This window comes from Peromyscus maniculatus, chromosome 7 (genome assembly GCF_049852395.1).
Source record: "Peromyscus maniculatus bairdii isolate BWxNUB_F1_BW_parent chromosome 7, HU_Pman_BW_mat_3.1, whole genome shotgun sequence".
Taxonomy (NCBI): Eukaryota; Metazoa; Chordata; class Mammalia; order Rodentia; family Cricetidae; genus Peromyscus; species Peromyscus maniculatus.
This window is the reverse complement of record NC_134858.1, coordinates 118,919,959-118,946,902: the sequence shown is the minus strand read 5'-3', so window position 1 is coordinate 118,946,902 and position 26,944 is coordinate 118,919,959. Positions and strand designations below refer to the sequence as shown.

The following is a 26,944-nucleotide window of genomic DNA, read 5'->3' as shown; positions in this document are numbered from 1 at the left end:
TCTGCAGGTCGGGGTCAGGGTTTTTCTGCTCCCTCGCCCTCTGGAGTTGTACAGGCTGCGTTAGGCAGATGCTGAGCATGGCTGAGACTTAGGGACAAGAGACATTTCCCCATCGGTCTCCTGCCACGAGGGTCACCCAGTGATGAGACACAGGGAAGGTGTTTCCAGAGGAGGTGAGCAGCGGTCTTGTCTGCTTGGGCCTCTTCCCTGGATCCATTTCTGTCCACCAGCCCTAGCTCCCTTCTCCCTCTATGGCCTTTCTGCTTCCTCTCCCCTTTCTCACATTCTTCTAGACTTTTGTTTTGATTTCTGGTTTTCTCTGTGACCTGGATGGAAGAATTTTAATCGGGATCTTGCTACAGCCAAGCCTCAGGTTTCAGACATAGTGGTTGAAAATGCAAAACCGCCAAAGCCGTCCTTTCCCGTGCTCCCGACTCCTGAGTCCAAAGAGCTCCTCAAGGCTGGACCAGCGCTCCGATGCAGAAGCGGGGCTGGGACAAGATGGGCACAAATAGGTTGTGGATGCCCAGCATGTGGTCCCGCCCATAATGGGAGCTCATCCCAGAATAGATGCTGAAGAGCCTGGGCGGTTCCTACCGATGTCTCAAAGCCCCTGGCTCCCAACCTGGCTTGATGTAAGACATTAACTTAAGAACTCAGTAATTCCCTTTTACATTAGTTTGTGAAGACTTTATCGTGATTCTATTACAATTGTGAGTGTTTATGCACACATGTGCGTGTTTGTACCGATCAGGGTGCATGTGTGTCCTTGTGAAGGCCGCAGGTCGACACTGAGCGTTGTCTCTTGGGTACCATGCGCCTTGTTTTTTCAGGCATGGTCTCTCATTGTCTGGGGCTCTCCAGGCAGGCTAGGCTGGCCGGCCGGGGAGCCCCAGGGAGCCTCCTACTTCTGCCTCCCCATCACTGGGTTTACAGGTGGGGCCACCACACCCTGCTTTTCTGTGTGGGTTTGGGCATTAAATTGTGTCCCCTCTGTTGTGCGGTCACCTTGCCCAGGGAGCCACCTCCCAGCCCCTCCTCACTCTCACTTCAGGTGGTTAAGGGGTGAGAGGAGAAGGCGGAGGAGCCGTGTGCATGCTTGCATTTTTCTGGCTTTCCTCCCTGCTGCAGGCTGGTCTTTAGCTCAGCGCATTCAGGCCAGGTTGGTCTGTCAACACTGCAGAAGATACATAAACAAGGCACCTTCCTTCCCCAGCGACACTGGCCCTGGCAGCTTCCCTTAGGCTCTGCTGCCAGAGTTCTCGGCCTGAGCGGTCTTGGCCATGGTCCATCCTGCTGCCTTGCGGCACACCCCATCAGGAGCCAGGGCCCTGGGAGCTTGCTGCTAGAACTCCAAATGACATGAATGTGCCAGGCCAGGAGCCAAGTGACACAATTAACCCGCCGGAAAGGCCTGCTCAGCACTGCCACCACCGTGGAGCCAGGACTGGGATTCTAAGGACGAGCCCAGCCGTGGCTTGGCAGCAGTACCGGTTGATTCCGACCTTCCTGCTCTGCCAGGTAGAGCCGTTCGCTCATGGTAATTGGTACTTGCCGGTGCTCGGGGGCCTCTGTGGTGTCTGTCAGTCAGATTTAACAACAATGTTCACTTCCTTCCCCTTCTCTGTAATCAGAAGTGGGGATGATGCCCACTCTGTCTTACACCCACACTCTTAGGGTGCTGGCACCATGCACCTTAGTTCCAGATGAGGGAAAATCCCGGGCCTGGGTCTCCTTAACCCTTGTCCAGCACCCCAAGCTCTGGCCTCGTTAGCGGAGGAGCTGTTCAGCAGGTGCCATGGCGGTTCTCAGGCTTCAGCCATCACACCCCAGACAGCCTCACGGGGACCCCAGGTCCCGCCCTCTCTTCCCAGGAGTCCTTTGCCTCTCTCTATGATTTTAAACAGGCTGACCTTTGAGTCTCACTGAGCTTGCCAGGGGGTCGGTGTGTGACTCAGTGAGTCACAGAAGACTTCCAAATTCCTTAGAAGAAAGTTCTTCTCCCACCCCCTGACACTCCAGTCTTCCATCTTCTCAGGGTTTAAGCTCCACTCGGGCTCTGGACACAAACAGGCCCACAGGACTGTGGGCTGTGGACACTGATGCTTCACCCCAGCTTGGACCTTCACGATAGAAGCTGTGGGAATGGAGGCCAAGCCTCTGTTGTTTTAGAGTCCTGTGGCAGGAGGGGAGGTGATGTTGTAAGGATGGAGAGAGGTGCTGTGGCCTCCTGGAGCCTCACTTGGACCCGCCACAGACGTGGGTGGGCGGTGCACCGGGACCTGCTGCCGTTTGGAGACGCATTGAGCAGAGCGTGCGGTGTCTGTCTGAGGCGAGCTGTGTCTGGGGCTGGTCCTCCCCACTGCGCCTACGTCTTGTGCGGGTTGTCATTGGTTCTTTTCCGTTATTCTGGCCCACACTGTGTGTTAGTTTCTGTTCTTGCTGCCGTGACCAGGTAGGTGACTGACAGAAGTGGCTTCCCCGGGGGAAGGGTTTGCTTTGCTTACAGTTTCGAGGGTACGGTCCATCAGGGCGAGAGGCATGGGGACAGGCATGTGAGGTGGCTGGTCCTGTTGCTCCTGTGAAAGCAGAGAGGAATGTAGTTCTCGCTGGGTCTTTCCTCCTGTTAGTGAACTCTGGAAACACCCGCCAGGGCATGTCAGCCCCGTAAGGTTGACCGAGACGAGCGTCCCACATGGTGTGGCACTGCTCTTCCTGTCGGGCCCACTGCACTAACAGTGTCTCCTGGGTCTGCGTGCTGTGTCAGGTGACACCCTCCTTCTAAAGACTGAGTACTATTATGTTGCCATACCCCCTCTTTCTGTTTCCCAAGTAGACCCTTAACTCGCTTCTGTGTTTTCCTAATTGTGGACTTGCGGCCATGAACTTGCCAGACTTCTTAATGGAGACACCTGAGTCCTTCAGTGCCTCAGCCGCCATGATGAGGTGTGATGCAGGCCTGCAGTGAGGCCCTCCCTGAGCAAGGCTGGTGGTCTGGTCTAGTGTTTGCTTGCTCTGCCCTTGGTACTCGAGAGCCTTCCACCGAGCACTGAGCTGTTAGCGGAGAAGACCGAGGCGTCAGGTTGAGTGCCCACCCCTCTCCTTAGCACCAGGCACACAAATGATGCCGCGTGCTTACCGATGGGCCGTGGAGAGGAGGCGGTGTTTCCCCTCAGCTGCACGGGGCCTGCCTTCCCTCTTGAGCCCGACTTCCCGATTTACCCGTCAGCCCATGATAGCACCAGTGTCTGGAAACATGACTCCTAGCAGCAGCTACAGTCTGCACGTTAGTACCTTGGGTGATGTGTTTATTCTTTCTGTACTGTAGCTGCCAAGAACTACGAGCGTCCTTAGAGTTTAGGGATCGACGCTAAGGGCTCTTTGGAAACCAGAAGATCTCAGTGGTAGCAGTGGAGGCTGGGTATATTGTAGCATGAAAGGAGAGAGGGTGTGTGGCCCCATTGTGGCCCCAGTCAGGACTTCTGGTCCCTTCCCTCCTGTACCTCAGCTCCACACTGCTTTAGGTTTGTTTGTTTGAGACAGGGTTTCATTCTGTAGCCCAGGCCGACCTTGAACTCTGGGCGATCCTTCTGCCTTCCAAGAGCTTGGATGACAGGTGTGAGTCTCCACTTCTGCACTCCTCTCAGCTCCTTTCAGGTCACCTGGCAGGTCTGCAGGTGTGGGCACCCGAGTGCTGACTGGCCTGACTCCCCATTTCTCTGCCTGTCTCAGTGTCGCATGCACAGGCCACGGCCGCCACCAGCCTCGACTGGGCTCCAGTTTTGCCACTGTGGAGTGTGGCAGGTCGTGCTTGGTCCGGTCACTTCTGCCCCTTGGTCACCTCTGCCCTCATCTGCCTTTGTAAGGGTGACAGAGATTCCCAGATGAGATGCTCTCCTGTGTCGCTGTGCTGTCCATCCCAAGGCCACCTGTGAGGCGGACTCTGCTGACTGTGGCGTCTAGACGCCCCGCCATGCTCTAAGGTCTGACCTCGAGGCCCTGTGCGCCTGCCTGTCTCTTCCTCCCCTGCCTGCCCTGGCGTCGGGAGAGCAGTGCAGCTGGCTCCCTCCTTGTCTAAGGAGCCACAGGAACTGGGGTGAGGGGGGGGGGGAGAGACGATTTACCCTGCTTCCTGTTACTCTCTGCTCACCCCAGACCTTAGGCATATATTTGGGGGAGGGCAAGGGCTAACCCGGAGGAGCAGCCCTTGGTGACTTGGCCTCCGACCAGAACCACCCCTCCTCCAGCTCCACCTAGTCTGCACCAGTTCCTAGGGTCTTGTCTCCTGGCAGCACCTCCGCAGATGTGCCCACGCTGCAGATGTGCCCAGCTGCAGATGTGCCCAGCTGCAGATGAGCCCACTCTGCAGATGTGCCCACTCTGCAGATGTGCCCAGGCTGCAGATGTGCCCAGCTGCAGATGTGCCCAGCTGCAGATGTGCCCAGCTGCAGATGTGCCCACTCACTTTCCTTCCTAAGATAATCCGCGCCAACTTCAAGAGATAATAAAAACCTCATTAGGTCTAAGAGCTGAGGTAACTGAACTCATACATGGTAGCGGGTGTGGGCTTAACTCACACTCCCGCTTCCCCGGGGCCTGGTTCCAGCTGCTCTCGATCTCCTCACTGTGAGCACAGAGTCACCGAGGGACAGTCTGCAGACTCTGCTCACCTGCACCATGTAGAAGCCCCTTACCTATAGCTGGAAAAGCAAGCGAAGATAATTCTAGAACATTGTTTCTATGGAGTCCTCACTTTAGGATATATGAGGTTCAGGGTCTATGATGGCTTGGAAGTAAAGAAGGTGAAAACAGTGCTTCGAGCAATGTTGAGAACAGAAAGGGAACTGTCTCCAGAGTGCCCGTGGACTCATCTTTATACTGTGTACCAAATGCTGTTTCATATTTGATGCACAGTACCTCCCCCAAACCCCGAAATGTTGGTGAGAATGTGTGCTACCAGGGTGTTTTCTCCAAGCCACAGACCTCTGTAGATGGAGTAATGTGGCTGACAGAGGCCTTCCCTCTGAGGGGCCGCCATGTTGACGGAGGCCTTTGGCAGGGAGCAGCAGTGGCCCACAGCTCAGGACAGCCTCCATTGCTGGTCCCTGGAGGCTCAGCATTGAAGAGCGATGGTGTTATTTCAACTCCACGTGCCGGCTCCCTCCTTCCCAGAATCCCAGCGTGGACGGCAGAGGCTGCTGTGGCTTCCAGGCCAAAACTGATTTCCTGGTCTAATAATGAGACAATAGCTTTAAAAATAATGAAAACAAGATGAAAAGAGTACATTCCATCACGAGCACTTACATTATCACTAGATTTATCTCCATCGGGATTGGCTGTGTCGTTTTCCAGAAAGGACCCAAATCAAAGATTGATTGGCCCCGTTTTCTTCCACAAGAACAGCTTTGCTGTGTGTCGTTAGTTACTGTATCAAGAACAGCGTGTTTGTCATCTTGGCTCTGAATGCTCACCCTCTTCTTCCACCATCGGAAGCATTGTGAGCATCACCGGATGGAGTTGGTGGCATGCGGCCACCTCCACACTCATCTTAAGCCGGTATCAGGGAAACACTGGATTGTGACCTCCACCCCAGGAGCGCGCTCTGTGCTTCTGAAATGAGTGCTAGACATTGGTCCTTAGAAAGCTCACACCTTGTTTTGTGTCTGAGACAGAGATGGTGCCACCCAACCTACATGGAGTCAGGAGGCTCTGTGCAGCAGGACGGATCAGCCCAGAGGAAGGTTCCCAGTCACGGGCACACGCATGTAATCTGTAGGCTCAGGAAGCCACGTGCCTCTCCCGAAGCTCCTGGCCTCTCTGCCCAGGTTTGTTTCTCTGATCCCAGGCAGTTGGAAGTCACAGACAGTGAGGAAGACTGATGGCATCTCACCGACCCTAAAGCTTTGACCAAGTGCAGTTAATTAGCCAGGGGCTGGTCACAGTCAGCCCAGTCAGGAGTGAGCAGGGCAATGCCAGTGTACTGTGGACCTGGGAGACAGTGTGGTCACATGACTCAGAACTCAGAGCAGAACATGGAAACGGGTCATTAAAATGGGAGGGTGGCTTCAGACAAGGCTTGTGTCTCAAAGGTTTTCTGGGTGTGGCAGTATAAAGGGACAAGGTAAGCAGGGTTGAGAGAAGACTCCAGAAGGCTGAAGAGAGTGCTCTGTGTGACTTAAAAGCAGTGCGTTTCAAAAGTTGGGCCTGTAGATGATTGCCTAGGGAAACTCAAAGTCACAGAGTTGGGCCAAGGTGTAGATGCCCAAGTGGAGGAGATTGAGAGAAACAGAGTATAAAGTTCTGTTGGCGAAATCTCGCCAAGCCTGAAGCTGCCCCCCAGGCCTCCTGGGACAGACACCAAAGCACAACAAGCGTTTGTGGGATAGAGGAGGTGACCCTGGGAGCTCTGAGGTTGATGCTGCTCCCTGGTCGCTATCCCTTCCTGACACAGATGCGACAGTCCCCAGGAACCCAGCGACAGATGCCTGCTGTTCTGCAGGTCGAGGCTTACAGCACACCTCAGGCCCTCAGCTCTTGCCCACCTGTCCCTGACCACCCTTTACTGGTTTTGCTGTCAGTGGGTTGCCACTTTCTGCACTTCATGCCAGTCTTTACTACGCTCACGGCCTCCTCCCTCCTCTGCGAGGTAGACTCCATCATGGCAGGATTTGGGTTGGCTTCCCCGCCTGTCTTTATTCCCTGACACCAGCCAGGGACACTTCGGGTGCACTGAATATCTGTTGCAAAGACTAAAATCATTCTAAATGCAACACAGATGGGATCCTGGAGCTGGAAAAGGCATCATTGGCACTTGGTAAAGTTTTCACAAGGCCTTCACTTGGTCACTATCTGTTCTGATGGCATTGGTGTGCTCGGCTAAGGCACTGACCTGGGCCGAGAGGCGACTGGTGTGGCTTGCTTGCAGGAGACTGGAGGCTCAATTCTTGGTCCAGGCAGGAAGCCTGTTTCGAAGGATTAGCCCTGGGAATTCAAAGATGCTTCGGCTTTTAGAAAGGACTACACTTCCATCCAGTTCTACCTTCGCAGAGGTCCTCTATTTAAAGCAGGCACAGCCCCAGGGCTGCCCTCCAGCACTTGCCTCAGTTTCCCCGTTCTTTCTGATTTACTGACCATGCTGCTGCCTCAGGTCCGTGTCTGTGAGGACGAGGGGTCCTGTTCTCCAGTCTCCCTCTAGTTCCCAGAGCACTATCTGGCACAAAATAGACTTTCGTTAGCTCCCAAATATGATTCATGCTTGAAAATAGAGCTAACTGTGTATACGAGAGAGGATGGGGAGGGGCGTGGGGGAGGGGCGGGGCAGGTCTACCGGTGCCTGTTCAGCTGGCACACCTCCTGCTTCTGGCATTGCCTGGAGCTGGGGCTGTAGTATGGGAACGAGAATTCTAGAAGCATTTGTGTTCAATGAGTGTGTGTGTGAATCCCCCCCAGGGTGTCACCCCACTTCACACCAGTCCTGGACTTAAACATTGTCTCTTCCGTTGAATTCCGTGAGATGTAATAACTCGCTATCGTTGGTGGCTTTAGCTTTTAAGAAAGAAATGACAAAGTGGCACCAGGAAAGCTGTTATGTTTGTGATGCTCTGGTCCTTAGAAGCAGCCTTTCATGAAACTGGGCGGTGATGGCGCATGCCTTGAATCCCAGCCCTCGGGAGGCAGAGACAGTTGGATCTCTGAGTTCCAGGCCAGCCTGGTCTACAGAGAAGAGTTCCAGGACAGCCAGGGCTACACAGAGAAACCCGGTCTCTCTCTCTCTCTCTAAGTATATATAAAATGATGGCCTTACATGCACACACTCCCGGGACCTGGGTTATCCTGCTCTGTGATGTTGCATGCTAAGGAAGTCAAGTCCCCCGAGAGCTCACACATAGCAGGTTCCAGCAGGGTGAGACCATCACATCCAACATGACTGTACATATGACATGGCTTGAGTGGCAGGTAACAGAATTGCTGTCATACATGGTGCCCACACTTGATGTCTAGTGCCTCCGATGCCACCTACCTGAAGCAGAGGCTTGGTGCTCTCTCTCTCAGCTCTTGGGCTGGGAATGCAGGCCCCGTGCCTCCTAGGATTCTAGGGGGAAGGACATGACAGTCCAGACAGGGAATCCTTCAGCCTCGTTTGGAGAATGATGGAGACGTGGTTGTCTCAAGGATGATGTAATGGTGTTTCTGTCTGTTCTATTGCAGGAGCATCAGGAAAGCATTCTGGGTAATACCATGCAGAGTGTGATCGCGTTACTCAACAATCTGGTTGCTTACAAAGACTCAAACATGCAGCTGCTTTATGAGCAAGGTAAGCTGGGAATTGAACCTGGGCCCCTTGAAGAGCAGCCAGTGCTCTAACCAGCTGGAGTTGTTGGGCCAGCCCCTAGTGGATGGTTATTAGGCTTGGTCTCAAAGGTAAGCCATGGACTCAGATTATCAATTGCAGTTGTGATATTTCACTCCAGATGTCAGAGCTCTGCTTCTTCGTGGCTTCTGTGCTCAAGTGTTTCTAGTATTTTTTCCCGTCCTAAGGAAAATACGCATCACCCTCTAATAAGAAATATCAGCAAAGTTGTGGGGCTTGGGTTCGTGGCCTTGTCAGCTCCTCACCATGGCAGTGCCTTACCCTGTCTGTGGACACAGCTCCGTCTGTAGTGTAGGCTATCTCCAGAGTGAGGCAGCTTCAGATGAAACAGCAGACAAAGGAACTGAAGAGGAGAGAGGATCTGGGCTTCAGGTCACTCGAGGAAAGGCTCCTCACTCAGGGCGGTGGCCGCCGACCTGGACTTTCAGTCTTCTTACTGTCCCAGCTGCGGGTGGTGAAGGTGACCCAGACCCTGCAGCTCCTGCTACAGCAAGAGTAGAGGCAAGGGGATGAGGGGTCTGGGTGCCCTGCAGGGGTGGGGTGGGGGTGCTCTGCAGGGGCGGGGTGGGGGTGCTCTGCAGGGGCGGGGTCTGGGTGCTCTGCAGGGACGGGGTGGGGGTGCTCTGCAGGGGCGGGGTGGGGGTGCTCTGCAGGGGCGGGCTGGGGGTGCTCTGCAGGGGCGGGGTGGGGGTGCCCTGCAGGGGCCGGGTGGGGGTGCTCTGCAGGGGCCGGGTGGGGGTGCCCTGCAGGGGCCGGGTGGGGGTGCCCTGCAGGGGCCGGGTGGGGGTGCTCTGCAGGGGCGGGGTGGAGGGTGCTCTGCAGGGGCCGGGTGGGGGTGCCCTGCAGGGGCCGGGTGGGGGTGCCCTGCAGGGGCCGGGTGGGGGTGCCCTGCAGGGGCCGGGTGGGGGTGCTCTGCAGGGGCGGGGTGGAGGGTGCTCTGCAGGGGCGGGGCGGGGGTGCTCTGCAGGGGCGGGGTGGAGGTGCTCTGCAGGGGCGGTGTGGGGGTGCGCGGGCTGGGAGTGCTCTGCAGGGGCGGTGTGGGAGTGCTCTGCAGGGGCGGGGTGGGGGTGCTCTGCAGGGGCGGGGTGGGGGTGCCCTGCAGGGGCGGGGTGGGGTGCTCTGCAGGGGCGGGGTGGGGGTGCTCTGCAGGGGTGGGGTGGGGGTGCTTTGCAGGGTGGGGTGGGGGTGCGCGGGCTGGCGGTGTCGTGGGGCCAGGGCCTTGGTGCTCGGGGACAGAGGTCTGGAACTTGAGGAACCATCTGACCCCAAAGACCTGAGCAGTACTCACAGCTAAGGATGAACTTGAACTCCTGACCCTTCCACCTCCACACTGAAGGGCTGGGATTTCAGGTGTACAGTTGCCGCTGGGTTTGAATGCTGTGTAACTCAGTGGTTTTGCTGTGGGTTTTTTTCCCCTCTTAAACACTTTCATTTTAAATGAAATATTTAGGGGGAGAATTATTATAAAACAAAGTAGGACTGTTTGCTTATATTTGAGAAATATCAGCGTTATTAACATTTTGGAGCTGACTTTGGGCTCATCCCTGCGCCGTGGCATTTCTATAATGGATCTGAACACCAGCTTGCCTTTCCCAGCAGAGCTCTGAGGGTAATAGATTTACACAACACAGCACAATGCCACCAAAGCAGAAATCAAAACAGAGACGAAACAGAGTACTGCCAAAGAATCATTTAAAGAAATTCTTTGTCTTCAATGGTTCACGGAGTGTCAGAAATCAAAACACTGATTTTTTTTTTAAAGTCAGGTTTATATTAATCTGTCTAAATCAGTGTTTACTCAAGAGGCCAGAAAATCACTGCGTGAGTTGTTTGTGCTGTGAAAATAAAGAGACCCCACACACGACAGCCTTCTTAGCCTCCTTTAAGAATAGCATTCAAAGCTGGGTGACACATGGATGTCATCCCCGCACTTAGGAGGTCCAGGCCAGCCTCAGCTGCATAGTGAGTTCCAGGCTAACCTGGGCTACATGAAACCCTGTTTCAAAAAACACACACACTAGATTGGCAGACCTGTTCCCAGAAGATACAGTAAGTGGCACTTGGGGGACACAAATAACCTTTGCCAGGTGGCTTTGGCTAGCCTCTAGCCTGCAGCAATCCTCCTGCCTCAGCCTCTTTAGGTCTGGGATTTCAGAGTGTCCACTAGGCCTGGTTTAGTGTAATTTTTTAAACTGTTTTATTTTTAATTATGTAAGTGTCCATCCGTCTGTCTGTGTCTGTGTGCACATGAGTGCAGGTGTCTCTGATGTCAGAGGCACTTGCTGCCCTGGAACTGGAGTTAAAGCTGATGTGAGCTCCCTGGTGCGGGTGCTGGGAACTGAACTCAGGTTCTCTGAAAGAGCAGCAAGTGCGCTAGCTTGAGCCACTGAGCCGTCTCCAGTCCCTACTCATTCTGTAGTGAGTAACTGCCATGCACATGTTTCACCTGGTGATGGCGCTCCAGTAGGAAGCTGCAGTTGTTTTCTGACTGGTCTCCAGGGCCAGGCATTGTCTTTCCTTGGTGTTTAGCATAACCTGAGAAAATCCTTTAGTGTTCTCTGGAAGCTTCTAGAAGCCTTAGCTACGCAGATGTGTTAAAAGTTTAATCACCAGGCTGGGACAGTTTCTGAAGGGAGCAGTGAGTCTGGCTAAGAGGCCGCGTCTCCACAGCCATGTACACAGCATAGATCCTGTGTCCAGGCTCCCTGGCCGCGAACTGGCGGAACAGCAAGGGCTGGCGTGAAGACCACTGGCATTCACATCTCAGCCCTGCCATCATCACTTGTAAACCTGAAATGTCTACTTTGTGTCTCTGCCTCTGTTTTCTCACCTCTGTCATGGGGATGATGACAGCGCACCCACCCTCCTGGAGGGTTAAGCTGTTAGATGGGTGTGAACCACTGGGAGGGGCCAGTGAGTAGAAAACCCAATAGAAGCCATCACTTTTCCACAAGCTGGTCAGACTCCCCGAGGGGAATTTATACTCTCCTTCTTCTCCCTGACCTTCACACCTGGAGAACTTAGACATTTCCTGGACTCAGTCCTTCTGACACCCTGTGGGCATGGGAGTAGGATGAAGAGCTGTGGGTGTGGGCATGTGCCACACACTGTATGCGAGGCTGTGCACACGGACAGGGTTAGCGAGGTCCGTCCCGACCCTGTGTCCTGCCTCTCACCCATTTGGCTGGCACTCTCCAGTGTGGTCCTAGCCCTTCATCCTCCAGGTGTGGTCTCGTTTCAGGAGGAAGGACTTCCCACTTGGTCTCCATTTTGTGCTCAGCTCTGGTCCCGAGTACTCTGCAGCTCAAGGGAGACTGGATGGCCGTAAGGGACCATCTGGGGGCTGCGGAATCCACTGATCACCTCTGCTGTTCTCTGAGCTGCTTGTTTGGCCGTTGGCTTCCTTCCAGGGTCTGTCCCAGGCATCACTGTGAAAATCTGTTCAGGGGAAAGGGACAGTTGGGGAGGGGAGGTGGCCTTTGGACTGAGGTGAACCTCCCCTCTAAGGTAACACCGGTGGGATGTGTTCATAGTCTGTGTAGTTCACCCACGTGGCAGTGCAGGTGTGCCGACCCTGCCCTCCCTTCCTCAGCAGTGAAGCCCTCCCCTCCCCACCCCGTACCGTTATTGAGAACCTACTGTGCACTGAAGACCGTCAGGATTTATAACGGCTGCCATGTTCCTCTCTCGACCCTTCTCACCCGGCTTTGCCAGTTCTCACCCAGGTGGCTGGGATGTCCCCATCCACGTCTGGGAGCCGAAACATTTCATGCAGTGGCCTCCTCTCATTTTGTCTATTTCGAAGTAGCAACAGCAACCTGTCAATCAACAAACGTGTGTTTCCTTCTTTATCATTTCATGACATTTGTGCGGCTTCCTGCTGGCGCCCACTTCCTCGGTGTTTAGCCAGGTTCTTCGGGTCTCCAGTGTTTTAACACAGCAAAGTCATCTTACCAGCCACCCAAAGCTTCTCAAGGAAATCTAACAAGCTTCCTCCTCCCTCTTCTGTGTGTGTTTTTTGTTTTTGTTTTTGTTTTGTTTTTAATTTGAGACAAGGTCTCACTGTGTAGCTCTGGCTGTCCTGGAATTCACTGTGTAGATCAGGCTGGCTTTGAACTCATAGAAATCCACTTGCCTCTGCCTCCTGAGTACTGAGATTAAAGCTGTGTGCCACTGTACCTGGCCTGGAATAGATTTGGAAACATGAAAATTGGCAAGGGAAATACTCAACAGAGAGTGAGTGGGAGACACTGGGGGAAGACTCGGGCAGCTGTGCCTTCAGTGGTCTCAGGAGCTACCGAAGGGTGTGTATCCACGAGTTCAGGAAACACTGGAGATGCTCACATGCTCATCGGAGAAGGCAGCATGGCCTGGTGGGTGGAGTAGGTTTGAATCTGGTGTCTGCAGCGTTACTCCCTGAGACGCTCCGAGACTCATCTCTCTAGAGATAATGTGCCACTTCCAAATGTTTGTTTTGAAAGTCAAATGATAATATATGTAAATTTTCCATGCATAATCACTGGAATTAGCATAAGTATTTAAAGGTAAGTAGTAAAAGCCAGTGAGCCTGTGAGCTTGGCATCTGACCATGTGGAGGAGGGAAGGGAAGCTGCAGCTGAGTAGTTATTGGAAACAGTGTCGTCTCCAGTTCTAATAGAGATAGCCCTTACCAACCCTCAAAGAGGAGACAGAGTCATCTCCAGTTCTAATTGAGATAACCTTTACCAACCCTCAAAGAGGAGACAGAGTCATCTCCAGTTCTAATTGAGATAGCCTTTACCAACCCTCAAAGAGGAGATAGAGTCATCTCCGGTTCTAATTGAGATAGCCTTTACCAACCCTCAAAGAGGAGACAGACTCATCTCCAGTTCTAACTGAGATAGCCTTTACCAACCCTTAAAGAGGAGACAGAGTCATCTCCGGTTCTAATTGAGATAGCCTTTACCAACCCTCAAAGAGGAGACAGAGTCATCTCCAGTTCTAATTGAGATAGCCTTTACCAACCCTCAAAGAGGAGACAGAGTCATCTCCAGTTCTAATTGAGATAGCCTTTACCAACCCTCAAAAAGTAGCCAATGCACCAGAGTCCCTGTTGTTGATAAGTGGGAAAGGAGTGACTGCAGGATTCCGAGCCAAGGACAGTTCTGTCAGGAGGAGAGGAGGAAGGCTTCATCAGGGAGGTCTGTGTAAAAGCGCTGATGGAGGCGAGGCCCAGGAGGCAGAACCATGGGCTCCTTTCTCACTACCAGACTGAACTTCTGCGCAGAGCACTCTGGCCTGATCACAGCTTGTGGAGAAGAGGAGCCTCACTTCCGGTGGATTAGCACAGCAGATGTTGCATTAGTGTTCATTTAACGGTAGTTTAGCTAGCACTCCTGATCTGGGGTTGGCTTTCTACTTCACTGTCTCTGGTGCCTTCTTTCATGGCCCATCATTCCCCAGGGTCTTAGAATCCCTTGCACTTGTCAATGGAAGAGTGGAGAAGGAAGGTATCCTTCTATTTCAGCAGAGGAATAAATGTCTGCAAACTATGGTGGTATTTTATTTGTACTGAAATGTGATTTTAATTGTATGTTAATAAATAAAGTTGCTAGGAGGTCAGAGCTAATAGCAAGCCATAGTAGAGCTGGGCGTTTGTGGCGCACGCCTTTAATCCCAGCACTTGGTAGAAGAGCTAGGTAGATCTCTGTGTGGTCAAGGATACAGCCAGCATTGGAGACACATACCTTTAATCTCAATACCATAGAAGACCTGGAGGGCTGTACATACAGGCAGTGACGAGGCAATCATGTGTTTGGGTTTATAACCAATGAGAAGGCAGAACAGAAAGACTATATAAAGACAAACACACAGGAAGTAGGTCTCTTTTCGGAGAGATAGGACCACCACAGGAGGAAGGGTAAGGTTTTAGCTCTGAGCTCTGACCTCTTGGCTTTCTTCTTTACATTGGTTCTGTGTTTCTTATTTAATAAGACGGTGGCTACATCTACAGCAAACCATGCATTTGAAGAGAAACTGATATCTGTAATATATGAAGAACAGCTACAACTCAATGATGGAGAAGCATACAGCCTAATTTACAGTCGAGAGGAAGATTTGAATAGACACAGTGGGTGTCTACAGACTCACACCTGCCTGTCCTGTGGGGCAGGGGTAGGTCAGACTCCAGTGGCTCCAGAAGGCTGGGCCCTGAGGTGTTTTGTGGTGGTTTTATTATTCGTTGGCATTGTCTTAGTTTTTCCTTTGGTATATGCAGGGCATCAGTTTCAGCCACTCTGGTGAATACTAAAGTTCACAGCTTCTCAGATATGATGGCATACAGTCTGCATGTAGCTTAGGTGCATCTTCCTGGACATCTCATATCCTCTGTGAGTTCCTGACACAGGAGCAATGTCACGGAAGTGAGGACCCAAGTTCTATTGGAAGTCCCCAGGCAGCCACTTCATGTTTAACAGGCTGGAGACTGGGGGACATGGAGGTCAGCTCTGGACCTGGGGACACACTGCACTGTGACCAGGGTTGAGAGGCTGGCCTTTGGCCTCGGAGCTCCAGCTGTGAGATGCTGATTCCTGCTTGCACCGAGTTTACTGAAAAGCCCTGCCATCTCCAAGATGAAATGCAGGGGAGAAGTTAATGTGAGGAAAGCGGGCTATTAAGATGTAAATTGTTTTGTGTGTAAGAGCTTTCTTGATGTGCAGGCGCACATTCACTTTTTATTCCCTTCTGTCGAGGCTGCCACATTTGGGAACTGAAGATAGAAATGTGGAAGCGAGCAGGTTAGACTCGTGCGAAAAAAAGCGACCACCATCTGCGTCTTTCCTGTGATGGAGTCAGCGTTCTGGCGCCTCCTCTTTTATATCCTTGGAGGGAAAACAAATCTCATGCAGGCGGCGGTTGCTGCAGCTCATTGCTGCAGCATTCAGCATGCGGGACATTAAAGCGAAGATGGTTATTAATGGGATTAAAACAGTAATAAAACTTTATGGAGGCATTTAATAACTCCTCCACATACCATGAAACAAGGCTAAACCTCACCCTTCACGGGTGAAGTGTGCTGTCTGTCTTGGGGTCCACTGCTCTGACTTTTAGCTGAATGTTAAGAGATAACTTAGATGAGATTTCTTTACGTGCATTTTATTGTTAAAGCCCTCAGGCTCCCAAACACTTAAGAGGTGAGACCCCCAGAGAGCAGTGATCTGGGGGAACATTTTTGATAGAGAGCAGACCATAGGTCCCTTTCCACTTGCAGATATGTAAACTGGGGCTGGCAGGCAATGGGAGCACTCGTCTCTGCGAGCACTGAAGCGTGAGCTAAATCCAGTTTCCTCTCTTACCGGGCTCAGTTACCCACAAATAGCCGAGTGCACACAGGCCGCTGTTGTCCGCTTTGTGAACACTTCCATAATGGCTGTTTCTGGACATAGGTGTGTCTCCTCCCTCCAGCAGCTCCCTGCTTTCTCTGTACCTTGTCTGGAAGAGTCCCTTCCTGTTGCAAAGGTTGTTCACACCTGGCTTTGTTTCCTTCACTTTTATTGAACAGACCATTTAGGTTTTGTTTTGTTTTGTTTTGTTTTTTTAAGTCTGTGTGTATTTAAATCTGTGTGCACTCGTGAGTGTGTGGATGCGTATATGGAGGCTGGACGACAATCTCAGATGTTGCACCCCACTTCCCACCTCTCTTTATAGATCCCACCACTGCAAATGCTGGGCTAGCTGGTCCCATGAGCTTCTGGGGATTCTCCTGCCTCAGCTTCCTAACAGAGTGCTGGGATTACAGGCATGTGTCACTGTCCTGGCTTTCATGTGGGTCTTTGCCCTGTGTGGCAGGTGTCTTATTCACTGAGACTTGTCCTCAGCTGTGAACAAACTGTCTTTGAATCACAGAAAATTTAGAGCCACAATAGTTTTTTTGAAGCTCTTTGTAGCATTAATCTTAAAAGGTCTTAAAATAAAAATAAAAAAAAAAAAACCAGAGCCATGTGAAAGCTGAAAGATCAGAGAAACAGAACAGCCAGCCACTAGCTTACCTCTATGAAATCCTCAGCCTCAAGGGAGTGAGTTCCTGTTTCCTTATGCCCTACATACCTTTCTCCACCCTGCCCTCACCTCCTGGGATTAAAGGTGTGTGTGCTTCCCAGTACTGGGATTAAAGGCATATGTGCCACCACTGCCTGGCTGTGTTCCCAGTGTGGCCTTAAACTCACAGAGGTCCAGATGGATCTCTGCCTCCCAAGTGATAGGATTAAGGGTCTGTGCCACCATTGTCTGGCCTCTATGTCTAATCTAGTGGCTGGCTCTGTCCTCTCTGATCCCCAGGTAAGTTTATTAGGGTACACAATATATTGGCATACACAATATATCACCACAGCTCTTCATTGTTCAAATGACAAAAGGTAGAATAATGGAGGCCCAGATGCTCGCTCAGGACCCCAGGTTCTTGCTGGGAAGGGCCTGAGATGATCAGAGATGTGTGGCTCAGGTCCCTTCTCTCCAAGGCCAGTGCTTAGCAGAGGCACCACTGGCCATTCTGTCTCACCTCCAACCTGGCCCTGGCTTTTCTTTAGTTTTTGTGAGGTGGATGGAACAGTGCCTTCTTTCGAAGGCCCACAGTAGCTACAGACTGGCTGATGGAGCCTCATGATTGCTGGGAGTTGAGTCGGAATGTTGCTGATGGTTGTGGTTTGGATATGAATCATTCCCATAGGTTCATGTGTTTGAACATGTCGTTAGTCCCCAGCTGGTGGCTCTTTTTGGGAAGGTTGTGGAGCCTTTAGGAGGTAGAGCCTTGTTGGTGGATATATGTCATTAGGGCTGGGTTTTGAGGCTTTGTAGCCTGGTCCTACTTCCTGTTTTCACTCTCTACTTCCTGTGTGCAGATGAAATGTGATCTTTCTGCTTCCTGACTTTGAGGCCAGCCTCATACTCATGCAAGCAAGCCTTCCCTGCCATGAGAGACTATGTCCCCATAAAACTGTAAGCCCAGATTTCTGTGGGATGTCTTTCTATATGCTGTGAATATGTGTTGCTTCCACTGGCTAATAGATAAAGCTGTTTTGGCAAGGCAGGTGGGAAATCCAAGCAGATATATGGAGAGGAAAAAAAAGAGAGTAGGGAGAGATGCCTAGCTGCCACCCAAGGAGCAGCAAGATGCCAGCAGACCGGTAATGCTATGGCCACATGGCAAAACATAGATTAAAAGAAATGGATTAATTTAAGATGAAAGAGTTAGCTAGCAAGAAGCCTGCCATAGGCCATACAGTTTGTATTTAATATTAAGTCTCTGAGTGATTATTTTATTAGCAGTAGCAGAACTGTGGGGACTGGGCAGGGTGGGGGTGGCGGGAGGACCTGGAGAAACTTACCACTACTCAAGATGAACCCTTTTCTCCGCTATGTTGCCTTTAGGGCATTTTGACAGTAACAGCGGTCAGGAAGCAGAGATAAAACAGGGCTCAGCTCACTTCGTCTTTCATTCACTGTGGACCTGGCCGATGGGATGGTGCTCCCGATACTTAGGGCATGGGTCATTCCACCTTTGTTAAATTAGTCTAGAGCAGCGGTTCTCAACCTTCCTAATGCTGAGACCCTTTAATACAGTTCCTTGTGTCGTGGTGACCCCCAACCATAAAATTATTTTCGTTGCTACTGCATAACTGTGATTTTCTACCGATAGGAATCGTAATGTAAATATCTGATATGTGGGGTATCTGATATGCGACCCCTGTGAAAGGTTCGTTCAACCTCAAAGAGGTGGCAAACCACAGGTTGAGAACTGCTGGTCTAAAGAATCCCTCCTGGATGCGCCTAATCGTGGGAACTGACATTCCAAGTGTAACCATCTCAGAGCCGTTTGGTTGAAACTGCTGGTGAAAGCCTTTGGAATCATCATAAGAGACCTCTAGTGTTCGTTCACCAGCTCAGGTGTGAGATTTTATTAGACCCCAAACTCGGGGCCGAGATCCTGCTGTGCTGTAACCCGCCCACTGGTGACCCGGCAGTGTGGGGGTAGGTGGCTTGACGTCATCTGACCGAACAAGTTCTTATCACCTCTTCCACAGCAGAGCGTGTCAGGGCAACCCAAATCCACGGTCACCCATCGTTAGCTCGGGGAATCCACACTCACTCCTTTTGAAGCAGCAGCGTTTGGAGCTGAGAGCTGACGCCCCTCCTGGGGTTGCCCCCCCCATCATCTGCACCCTCGGCAGGAGACTCACTCTGGTGCCCTGGCCTGAAGCACCATGGAACACACAAGGCAGATTTCAGAACTAACTCTGAAAGAGAGGATTTGTTACGTGTGAAGGAAAGTCACCAAAGGCGGGGCCTCTTGGATTGACGCAGTGAGCGCGTCAGCACTGCCAATGCGGCAGTGCTCAGTCCTCGTCGCATCTTGACCTTTATGGTCACTGAGAGGACCCTCTCCAGCCGACTTGATCAGATATCTGTCCTTGCATAAAGGGACATGCCTTCTAGTATGAGCCCTGGCATGCCATTGTTGCTCAGTAAAAACTGGTCAGGAGCAGAAGCCCTAATAAATGGTGAGGTTGGAGCAAGAACCTTGCGGGAATATCAATACAATTAGCTCTTCCTGCCTGGAGGTGCTTCTGCAGAGGCTGAGGGAAGAGAGGTAGAGGCACCTCGGCGTCCGGCTTCAGCAGAGCAGCAAAGCAATGCTCCTGGAGGAAGCTACAGAGGCAAGAGGGGCCTGTACTGATCTCAGGCCCTCCGTGGAAGTGTGGCTCTGCCACTGTGCTGTGCTGGTTGAAGTGGGGTCTGCACTCTGGGTGGGACCCCATGCTACTGCATTGCTGGCTATGGGTTTCCCTGTTCCCTCCCACTCTCAATCCCAGAAGGTATCGTATGGAGTCATCATCCCCTTTTGCTGTGAAGACAGAGGTAGCTGTAAAATTGTTGTGTAGTGATACAGGGTCAGTGATTCCCTGCTAAGCCCTGGTGCAGACAGACTCCTGCCGTGAGGGATCACAGACGAAGACTTTGGTTCCGGCCGCTGGGTAGTATGACCTGAAATCAGGAATGTAAAGGTCCTAGCTTTGCTTTTCTTGGGGTTGCTTTGGCTTTTCAGGATCTTTGTGCATCTGTGAACTTTAGGATTTAATTCTAACTCTGAAAGGAAAGCCGTTGGTATTTTGGTTGTGATTCTAAGGGTTTCCTGGCATGGATGTTGGGAACTGTTCTCTGCCAGAGAAGCAAGCTCTCCTGACACTTGGGCCATCTCTCCAGCCCCGTGTGAGGTTTGTTCAGTGTTGGATTTGACTTGCTAACAATCTGTAGAGTGGGTGTGCATCTGTGTTTGTCTGAATATGAGTCTAGTCTTTGTGTTTCCACTGTGTCCTTGTCAGGTTTTGGTAGAGAGTAATGATTGTCTCACAAGGTGCTTAGGGAAGGGCACTGTCTCCCTGGGTAGTTTGGGGAGGGCAATGTTCCTTCTCTTGTTTGTTTATATTGACAATTAATGTTGGCACCCAGACAGCCTTTCCCTGGCTTCAGGGCCGATGGCCACAAGTGCAGTTCTTATAATTCCCATTTGCAGTGGGTGCACAGCTGTGTTTGTATCTGGATCTTTCTGTGTATATGCATGCAATGACACATGTATTCCGTGTGTCTGTGATTAAGAGCAATGTTAGTGTTTTTCTTTAAGAATTATTTATTTATTTAGTATACATGTGCGTGCATGCGTGCATGCGTGTGTGCGTGCGTGACACCTGTGCTGGTGCCAGGGGAAACCAAAAGATCCCCTCGTTGGGAACTGAACTAGGGTCTTCCACAAGAGCAGCCAATGCTTTTAACAACTGAGTCATCTCCCCAGCTCAATGTTAGTTCATTGTAAATTACAACTTTTGATTAGACTGAAAATTACCAAGACATGAAATGTTATTTCTAAATGTATATTTATGGTTTGCATTTCTAGATTTAAGTACAACTCTGAATCAATATGATGTATTCAGGTATGGGGCAAAGTTAACTGATAATTTCTACGGGAGATGACGGCCATGAATTTCCCCTCTGAGAGCCGTCATGTATAAGGAAGCATGACGAGTTCCTCTCAGGTCACTGAGGGAGGGGGTGTCTACAGCTTCTCCCTTTTCAGCTGTCAGGTTTAATTAACAGCTGATCAGACACTGATGGGAAATGAATTCAGAATATCTGTGTCAGTCTGAAGGCCTGAGCATCTCACAGACCAGAAACACAGAGCTGGCTTTATTTCCAGTTGCCCCTCATTCGTGTTTGTTGAGACAGACCAGTTGCAGCCACTGCTACAGACTGGTCACAACTGGATAAATCAAAGGCCCCTCCAAACAGCTGTGCCGTGGTGTGTGGTGGACATGTCAGCAGCAGTGGGCTGAGCCGGAGGGCCGGCATCCCGAGATGCATCTCATGTGTACAGGGCCAATGGCAAGGCCTCTCTTCTTAGGAGCACATTTAAGCGTAAACATAGAGGTAGGAGAAGGGAGGAAGGGAGGGAAGGGAGGGGAGGGAGGGGAGGGGGAGGGCCAGCCATGCCATCCTGTAGGTGACAGGCTTTCTCTGACCATCTCAGTATTCCTGTCTTTTTTTTTTTTTTTTTTTTTTTTTTTTTTGGTTTTTCGAGACAGGGTTTCTCTGTGTAGCTTTGCGCCTTTCCTGGAACTCACTTGGTAGCCCAGGCTGGCCTCGAACTCACAGAGATCTGCCTGGCTCTGCCTCCCGAGTGCTGGGATTAAAGGCGTGCGCCACCACCGCCCGGCAGTATTCCTGTCTTAATTCAAAATAAATAGAATAGTTAATACTTCTCTATTTCTACGAAGAGTGGGATTTTTGTTTTCATAGACTCAGCCATAAGTGTTTTTTCCTATTGCTGAAAAAAAAAACAAAAAAAAAAAAACAAGCAAAACCCAACAACAATAAAAACACCGATTCTATTAGTATTTCTAGGACTTTAAGGTCTAGAATTAGACATTTCTAAAGTTTTTATTTCTAAGTAAAATTCAGACCCCACACAGACACACAGTGCTTCCCTATGTAGTTGGACGTTTCTCTCCCGCCCACCGCTTTGAAAATAACCACTCAGAAGCTTAATATTACTTCAAATGTTCAGCCGATAGATCAGGCTTATTACCGTGGTGTTATTTTGTTGTACTGTAATAAAATTTGCCTGAGATCAGAGGACAGAGCCAGCCAGAGTTAAACACCAAGGTCAGGCAGTGGTGGCACACATTTTTAATCCTAGCACTCGGGAGGCAGAGATTCGTCTGGATCTCTGAGCTCAAGGCCACACTGGGCTACATGAGATTGATCCAGTCTAGGAGAGAAACAGAGCCAGGCAGTGGTGGCACACACCTTTAACCCCAGTACTTGGGAAGCACACACCCCATCAATCCCAGCACTAGGAAGGTTGAGATAGGAGTGAAATGGCTGGGCGGAGAAAGGCATATGAGGCGGGAGGAGTTCAGCTCCCTTTCAGCTGAGGACTCGTGGAGGTAGAATCTCACCTCCCTTTCCGCCTGAGCATTCGGTAGTGGTGAGAAGTTTCTCTAGTGGTTTGTTCCTTTGTCTCTCTGATCTTTCAGCATTTACCCCAGTATCTGGCTCCAGGTTTTTGTTATAAGACCACTTAGGATTCATGCAACAATTACTAACTAGCTTTTACATGTAAATTAACCCATAATTCTTATCTATGTTTAGCCATGTGGCTTGGTACCTTTTCTTAGTACAACATTCTCATCTAGCCTCCTTTTCGTCTGGCTGGCAACTCCTGACTCCGCCCTTCTCCTCCTGACTCCGCCCTTCTCCTGACTCCGCCCTTCTCCTCCTGACTCCGCCCTCCTTCCCATCATTCTCTGTTTGGCTTTCTTGCCTAATTTTCTGCCCAGCTACTGGCCTATCGGCTTTTTATTAACCAATGAGAATAAAACATATTCATAGTGTAGAAAAGGATTGCTCCACAGCATCTCTGTGTTATGTCACGATGTTGACATGTCAGTGGGGGACCAGGTCCCCACTTTCCTTTTAGGAAGCTGTCCATGTGAGGACGTCTAACTGAGATCCTACAGTTTTTCTATTTGTGTTTACCAAACTCCTTGTGCTTATATTTTGTTTTGTTATAAAAAAAGAAAACAACTTTGGAAGGGGCTGGAGAGATGCCTCTGCGGTTAGATGCCTCTGCTCTTGTAGATAAACTGAGTTTGGTTCCCAGTACCCATGTGGGCAGCTTACAGCCACTTAAAACTCCAGCTTGAGGGATCAAACACCCTCTTCTGGTATCCATCCACACTGCACTCGGTGCATACACAGAACACACACACACACCTTTAAAAATAAACTTTGGCAAATTCTGAACAATTAGAATATTTTTCTCCCCATGCTTCCCCTTTCCTGCTTAATCTCCAGTTGTGATTCATATGAAACAAATGTCTTATGTACTCATATATGTACTTGAATCTCATCTCTGTTTCCCGATTTAATCTTTCTACTTTGCTTAGACGGAGTCATTTCTACAGCTCTATCTTCAGGTGTGCTACCCCCCACCCCTTATATACCTTTCTGCTTTCTACCACCACTCCCTGGGATTAAAGGCTCGCTTTCTGGGATTAAAGGCGTGATGAGTCACCAAGCCTGGCTGTATCCTTGAACACATGGATTTCTTCTTCTGGAATGCTAGGATTAAAGGCATGTGCTACCACTGCCTATCCTCTATGTTTAATATTGTGGCTATTCTGACTCTGACCCCAGATAAGTTTATTAGCATGCACAATATTTGGGGGAATACAATACCACATCATCGCGTATTATCCTTGGCTACTTTAAGATGCTGCTGCATCACTTTGGTTTCTGTGCTGCCCTCGGTCTCTCCTGGGTTGCAGATTGCATTTCCTTGCTTCTGGAGAATTCTGCTCGTTTTGTTTCGCAGGTGGTTATTCTGGGGCCTGTGCTGCACATCCGAGTCCTGTCTGTAGACAGAATGCCAAGTCTCCTCTGGCTGTCACTTAATTTACAGGTGGCTGAGCTTGAGTCTTTCAAGGCTTATTTGAAATTCCTGTTGCCTCAGCTGTGTTAATGAGGAATGGCACTGTGGGTCTTAGTTAAATACTCAAGAGTCTGTAGCAAGGCCTCCCCTCTGGGCTGTCAGAACTTGTTTCCAGCTGGGTGAGATCAGCAGCTTCCACAGGACTCAGGCTTGCAGAGATGATCTTCATTACACTTCCCTCTGTGTCATACAGGGAACACCTTAGAACTTACCTTGAGCTAAGTTTGGGGAGCAGCGTGCAGGTCTCTGAGCGGGTCTTCATGTCTCTGCCCTTAACCTTTGGCTTTCCCGGCAGACACTAACTCCAGCGCCAGCTTCTCCTCACTGAGGAAGAGAGCACGCTCTGCTCAGGCCTGCCGCCTGCACCTGGGAAAGTCCCACTAGCCCCACACTGCAGGAGTAAGGGAGCTGGATTCAGCTTTTCTCTCTAGAGTTGGAGCCTTGACAGTTTCTATAAATCCCACTGGGTGAGAATAAGACCATTATCACAGTTTTCGAGCTAAATTTGAAGTAAGCTTTATTAAATACTGGCCAGGAAGATGGACACTGGCCAGGTCCACACCTGGGATCCCCAGAGAATGGCACCAAATTATGTTAGTCAGGTGATTATAAAGGCAAGCTCCGTAAGGCTACGTACTTCCTGCCTTTGTCCGATGGGGGCAAGCATACATCCTGAGGTGCTTCCTGCCTATGTACCTCCCTCCTATGTGTGATCAAACATGTCCTATGCCCTTGGGGCAACTGACCTTGTTTATCGCAGTGGGAACAAGTGGCTTATTACCTTTCATGAACAGCCCCCAGCATCCCAGGAAGTTATCTGTCCTTGGGCAAGTGCGGCTTAGAGGTCAGAGGCATTTTTGTTTTATAGATCTCCTAAGCACAGTCATTTACACTTAATACATAACTTTAGCCCTCACATGTCCTGTCTAACATTTGAGGAACAGTTGTCTCCCGTACTTGATCTGGGGTTAACGTCATGGGTTAGGACCGGTGTGTACCAGTTATGCTATCATCTGGAATTAACTAGGAGGTCTGGTGTGTGCCAATCATGTTTTTTCACTAACTTTCTTTTTTGTGTATATGAAAACACTCCTATTTGTGAGAGTCATAACTTTCCCTAACTATCATTCCTGTCCTCTGTTTTTCCTGCTGCTGAATTCACAGACGTTTACTTGATATGGTGTTGGCTATTGAGAGGCTCTGGGCCAAAGGAAGAAGTCCTCACCCATACCCTAAAGCACAGTCACTGTGCCTCAACTTCCTTGATGATTGGTTAATCCCAAAACCTGCCAACTGAATACTTTCTGTGTTCCAATGCCATGGTCTTCATTGTAGAGCTCAGAAAGGACCTTACTCAGTTTAAATACATGCTCTCCATTTTGAAGGTGTGTTCCTTCGTTAGCTATCCTTTCTGTGAGGAGCTTGCAGTCCAGCTGGGAAGAGATGCCTTGTCTGAGAGTATGGTGTTGCGGACTTGGAAAATGTACACAGACGCTCTTGAGGGGAGAGTGTTGAGTGCAGAGGGGTGGGTTGAGGGGAGCCAAGGCTGTGATGGTGTAGGGCAGTACCCCTGCACAGGGCAGTGGGAACAGGGTACCTTGGTGTGATGGATGACCTTGGAAGGCAGTGGTTGTGCACTGAGGCTGGAGGTGCACAGCAAGTAGAAGCTGGAGTGTGGAGAGAGGTGAATGTGGGGCTGGGCTCATTCTCAAGTAATGGTTGGCACGATGCCCAGGCTATGGCAGCTGTAGAGGTGCTGTGCTGTGGTGGTGAATGCAACATTGTACCAGGAGTGGGGGTCACGTGGTCCTTTGACCCATTGAGCTGTTGGTTCTATGATCAGAGGAGCTCCTCTTAAATGACCATGATGCACCAGGACAAGTGTGTCAAGTCATAACTAAGGTCATCACTGCCACTAAATGCACCCCGTCTTCAGAAGTCCCCATTGTTATCTCTTTGCTTCCAATTGAGGATGGTTCCAAGCTGACTAGTACTGAGCATCTGAAAGCCCAGCCAGGCAGCGGAGCGTAGGCAAGTGGAGAGGATGCTCGTAGAGGGCCCGCCAGCAAAGCGTCTTTGGGAAAATGCAGCCTAGACTGGAGGGGGGGGAGTGTAAAGGGGAACAGACTGTGCACTGGGTCGGAAGTGGAGAGGGTGGTGGGTTTTTTCTTTCCTGAGATGGGCTGCTAAGCATCAAACCCAGAGCCTTTTTCATGCTGGAAAAGTCCCACCATTGACTCACACCCCCGGGCCAACATGGTGCTTGTAGGTACCAAAAGTGTGTTTAGCAGAAGAGATGGGCATGAAGCTGACTCACGGTAGTGGGATCCCACGGGAGGGGAGAGGTTGCAGGAGGCAGAGCAGAGCAAACTGAGATGGCATGAGCTGTGGGGGGAGGGGATGGGGCCCCTCCCACTCAGAGGGCCCAGGAAGGATGGGGGGGGAGGGGCCATCTTGCAACTCCATCTTCTCCAGCTGGACCAGGAAGCCGGCCCTGTGGTGTCTTTCAGACAGCCAGGCAGCACTTACCCTGCATCTGCCTTTCAGGATATGAATTTCAGTGCAACTCTGAAACTTTCCTTAAAACTGGGACAAGCCAGGGGAAAGTGTGAGCAGGTAGGGAGAATTCCTCTTCCTTTTGAGAGCTCAAACCAAAGCCTTACAGTGAGCTAATTAAGCTTCCAGCCCCAGTTATAAAAAATGCTTCAAGTTCTGTCAATCATTCCTTTTGATTTTTTTTGAAAGATGTAAAATATCTGTATTTTTTCTGATCACCCAAGCAATGCATATTCATTATAAAAATTTAAATAATGCAGAAGTACATGAAGGTAAAAATGAGCCTCCCTCCCTGAGAGGTGACCCACACTATATATCCACCTGTGGAGAGCTTACTTACCCAGCAGCCTGAGGTGTGAGGGAGAATCTAGGACTGAGCCAGCTTTCTTCAGCTTTCTCAGAAGCTGGCTCTCTCAGCTTGGTGGAAATAAGGACTGTCTGGCCGGAGCAGGTCACGTCTGTGCAGGGATGCCATGCGTGGCCCAGGGGCCCTTGACGTGACTTGTAAAAGTCACACGCTGTGCCTAACAGGTGGTCACTGAAAAGGCAGGGGGACAATTCTTGGTACATTGTCTTCTGCTGTTTTCTCCATATTGGGTGCCAGAGATGTGTCTCTCAGTCTGAGTTTTATTGTTTTCATTTTTTTTTTCTGAGACAGGGTTTCTCTGTGTAGCTTTGACTGTCCTGGATCTGGCTCTGTAGACCAGGCTGGTCTCGAACTCACATCAATCCGCCTGCTTCTGCCTCCCGAGTGCTGGGATCAAAGGCGTGCACCACCGCTGCCTGGCTTTGTTTTCCAGCTTCTCTACTTGTTCCTTGAGCACTTTCCAGGAACCGTCATTTGTGTTTCTGTCCTTTACTTACGAGTGTCCCGACTGTTCACGCTCTGATGTTTGGGGGACACAAGCACACTTTGCATACCCTTGAATTACTCTCCGCACACCTTGAACTGTAGTCTGCTGACCTTCATTGTCAAATCCATCCTGTTTTCTTGC

The 26,944-nt window shown here is 50.6% G+C and overlaps 1 protein-coding gene across 12 annotated transcripts in view; it reads left to right on the top strand.

Moving 5' to 3' along the window:
• The window catches only part of Ulk4 (unc-51 like kinase 4), a 307,398-nt gene that overhangs the window by 161,770 nt on the left and 118,684 nt on the right, over nt 1–26,944 (top strand). For all 12 annotated transcript variants that reach the window (XM_076577412.1, XM_076577414.1, XM_076577409.1 and 9 more), the window contains one exon: nt 8,209–8,314. In XM_076577412.1, coding sequence (XP_076433527.1) covers nt 8,209–8,314 — 106 coding nt within the window. The remainder of the gene's footprint in view (nt 1–8,208; nt 8,315–26,944) is intronic.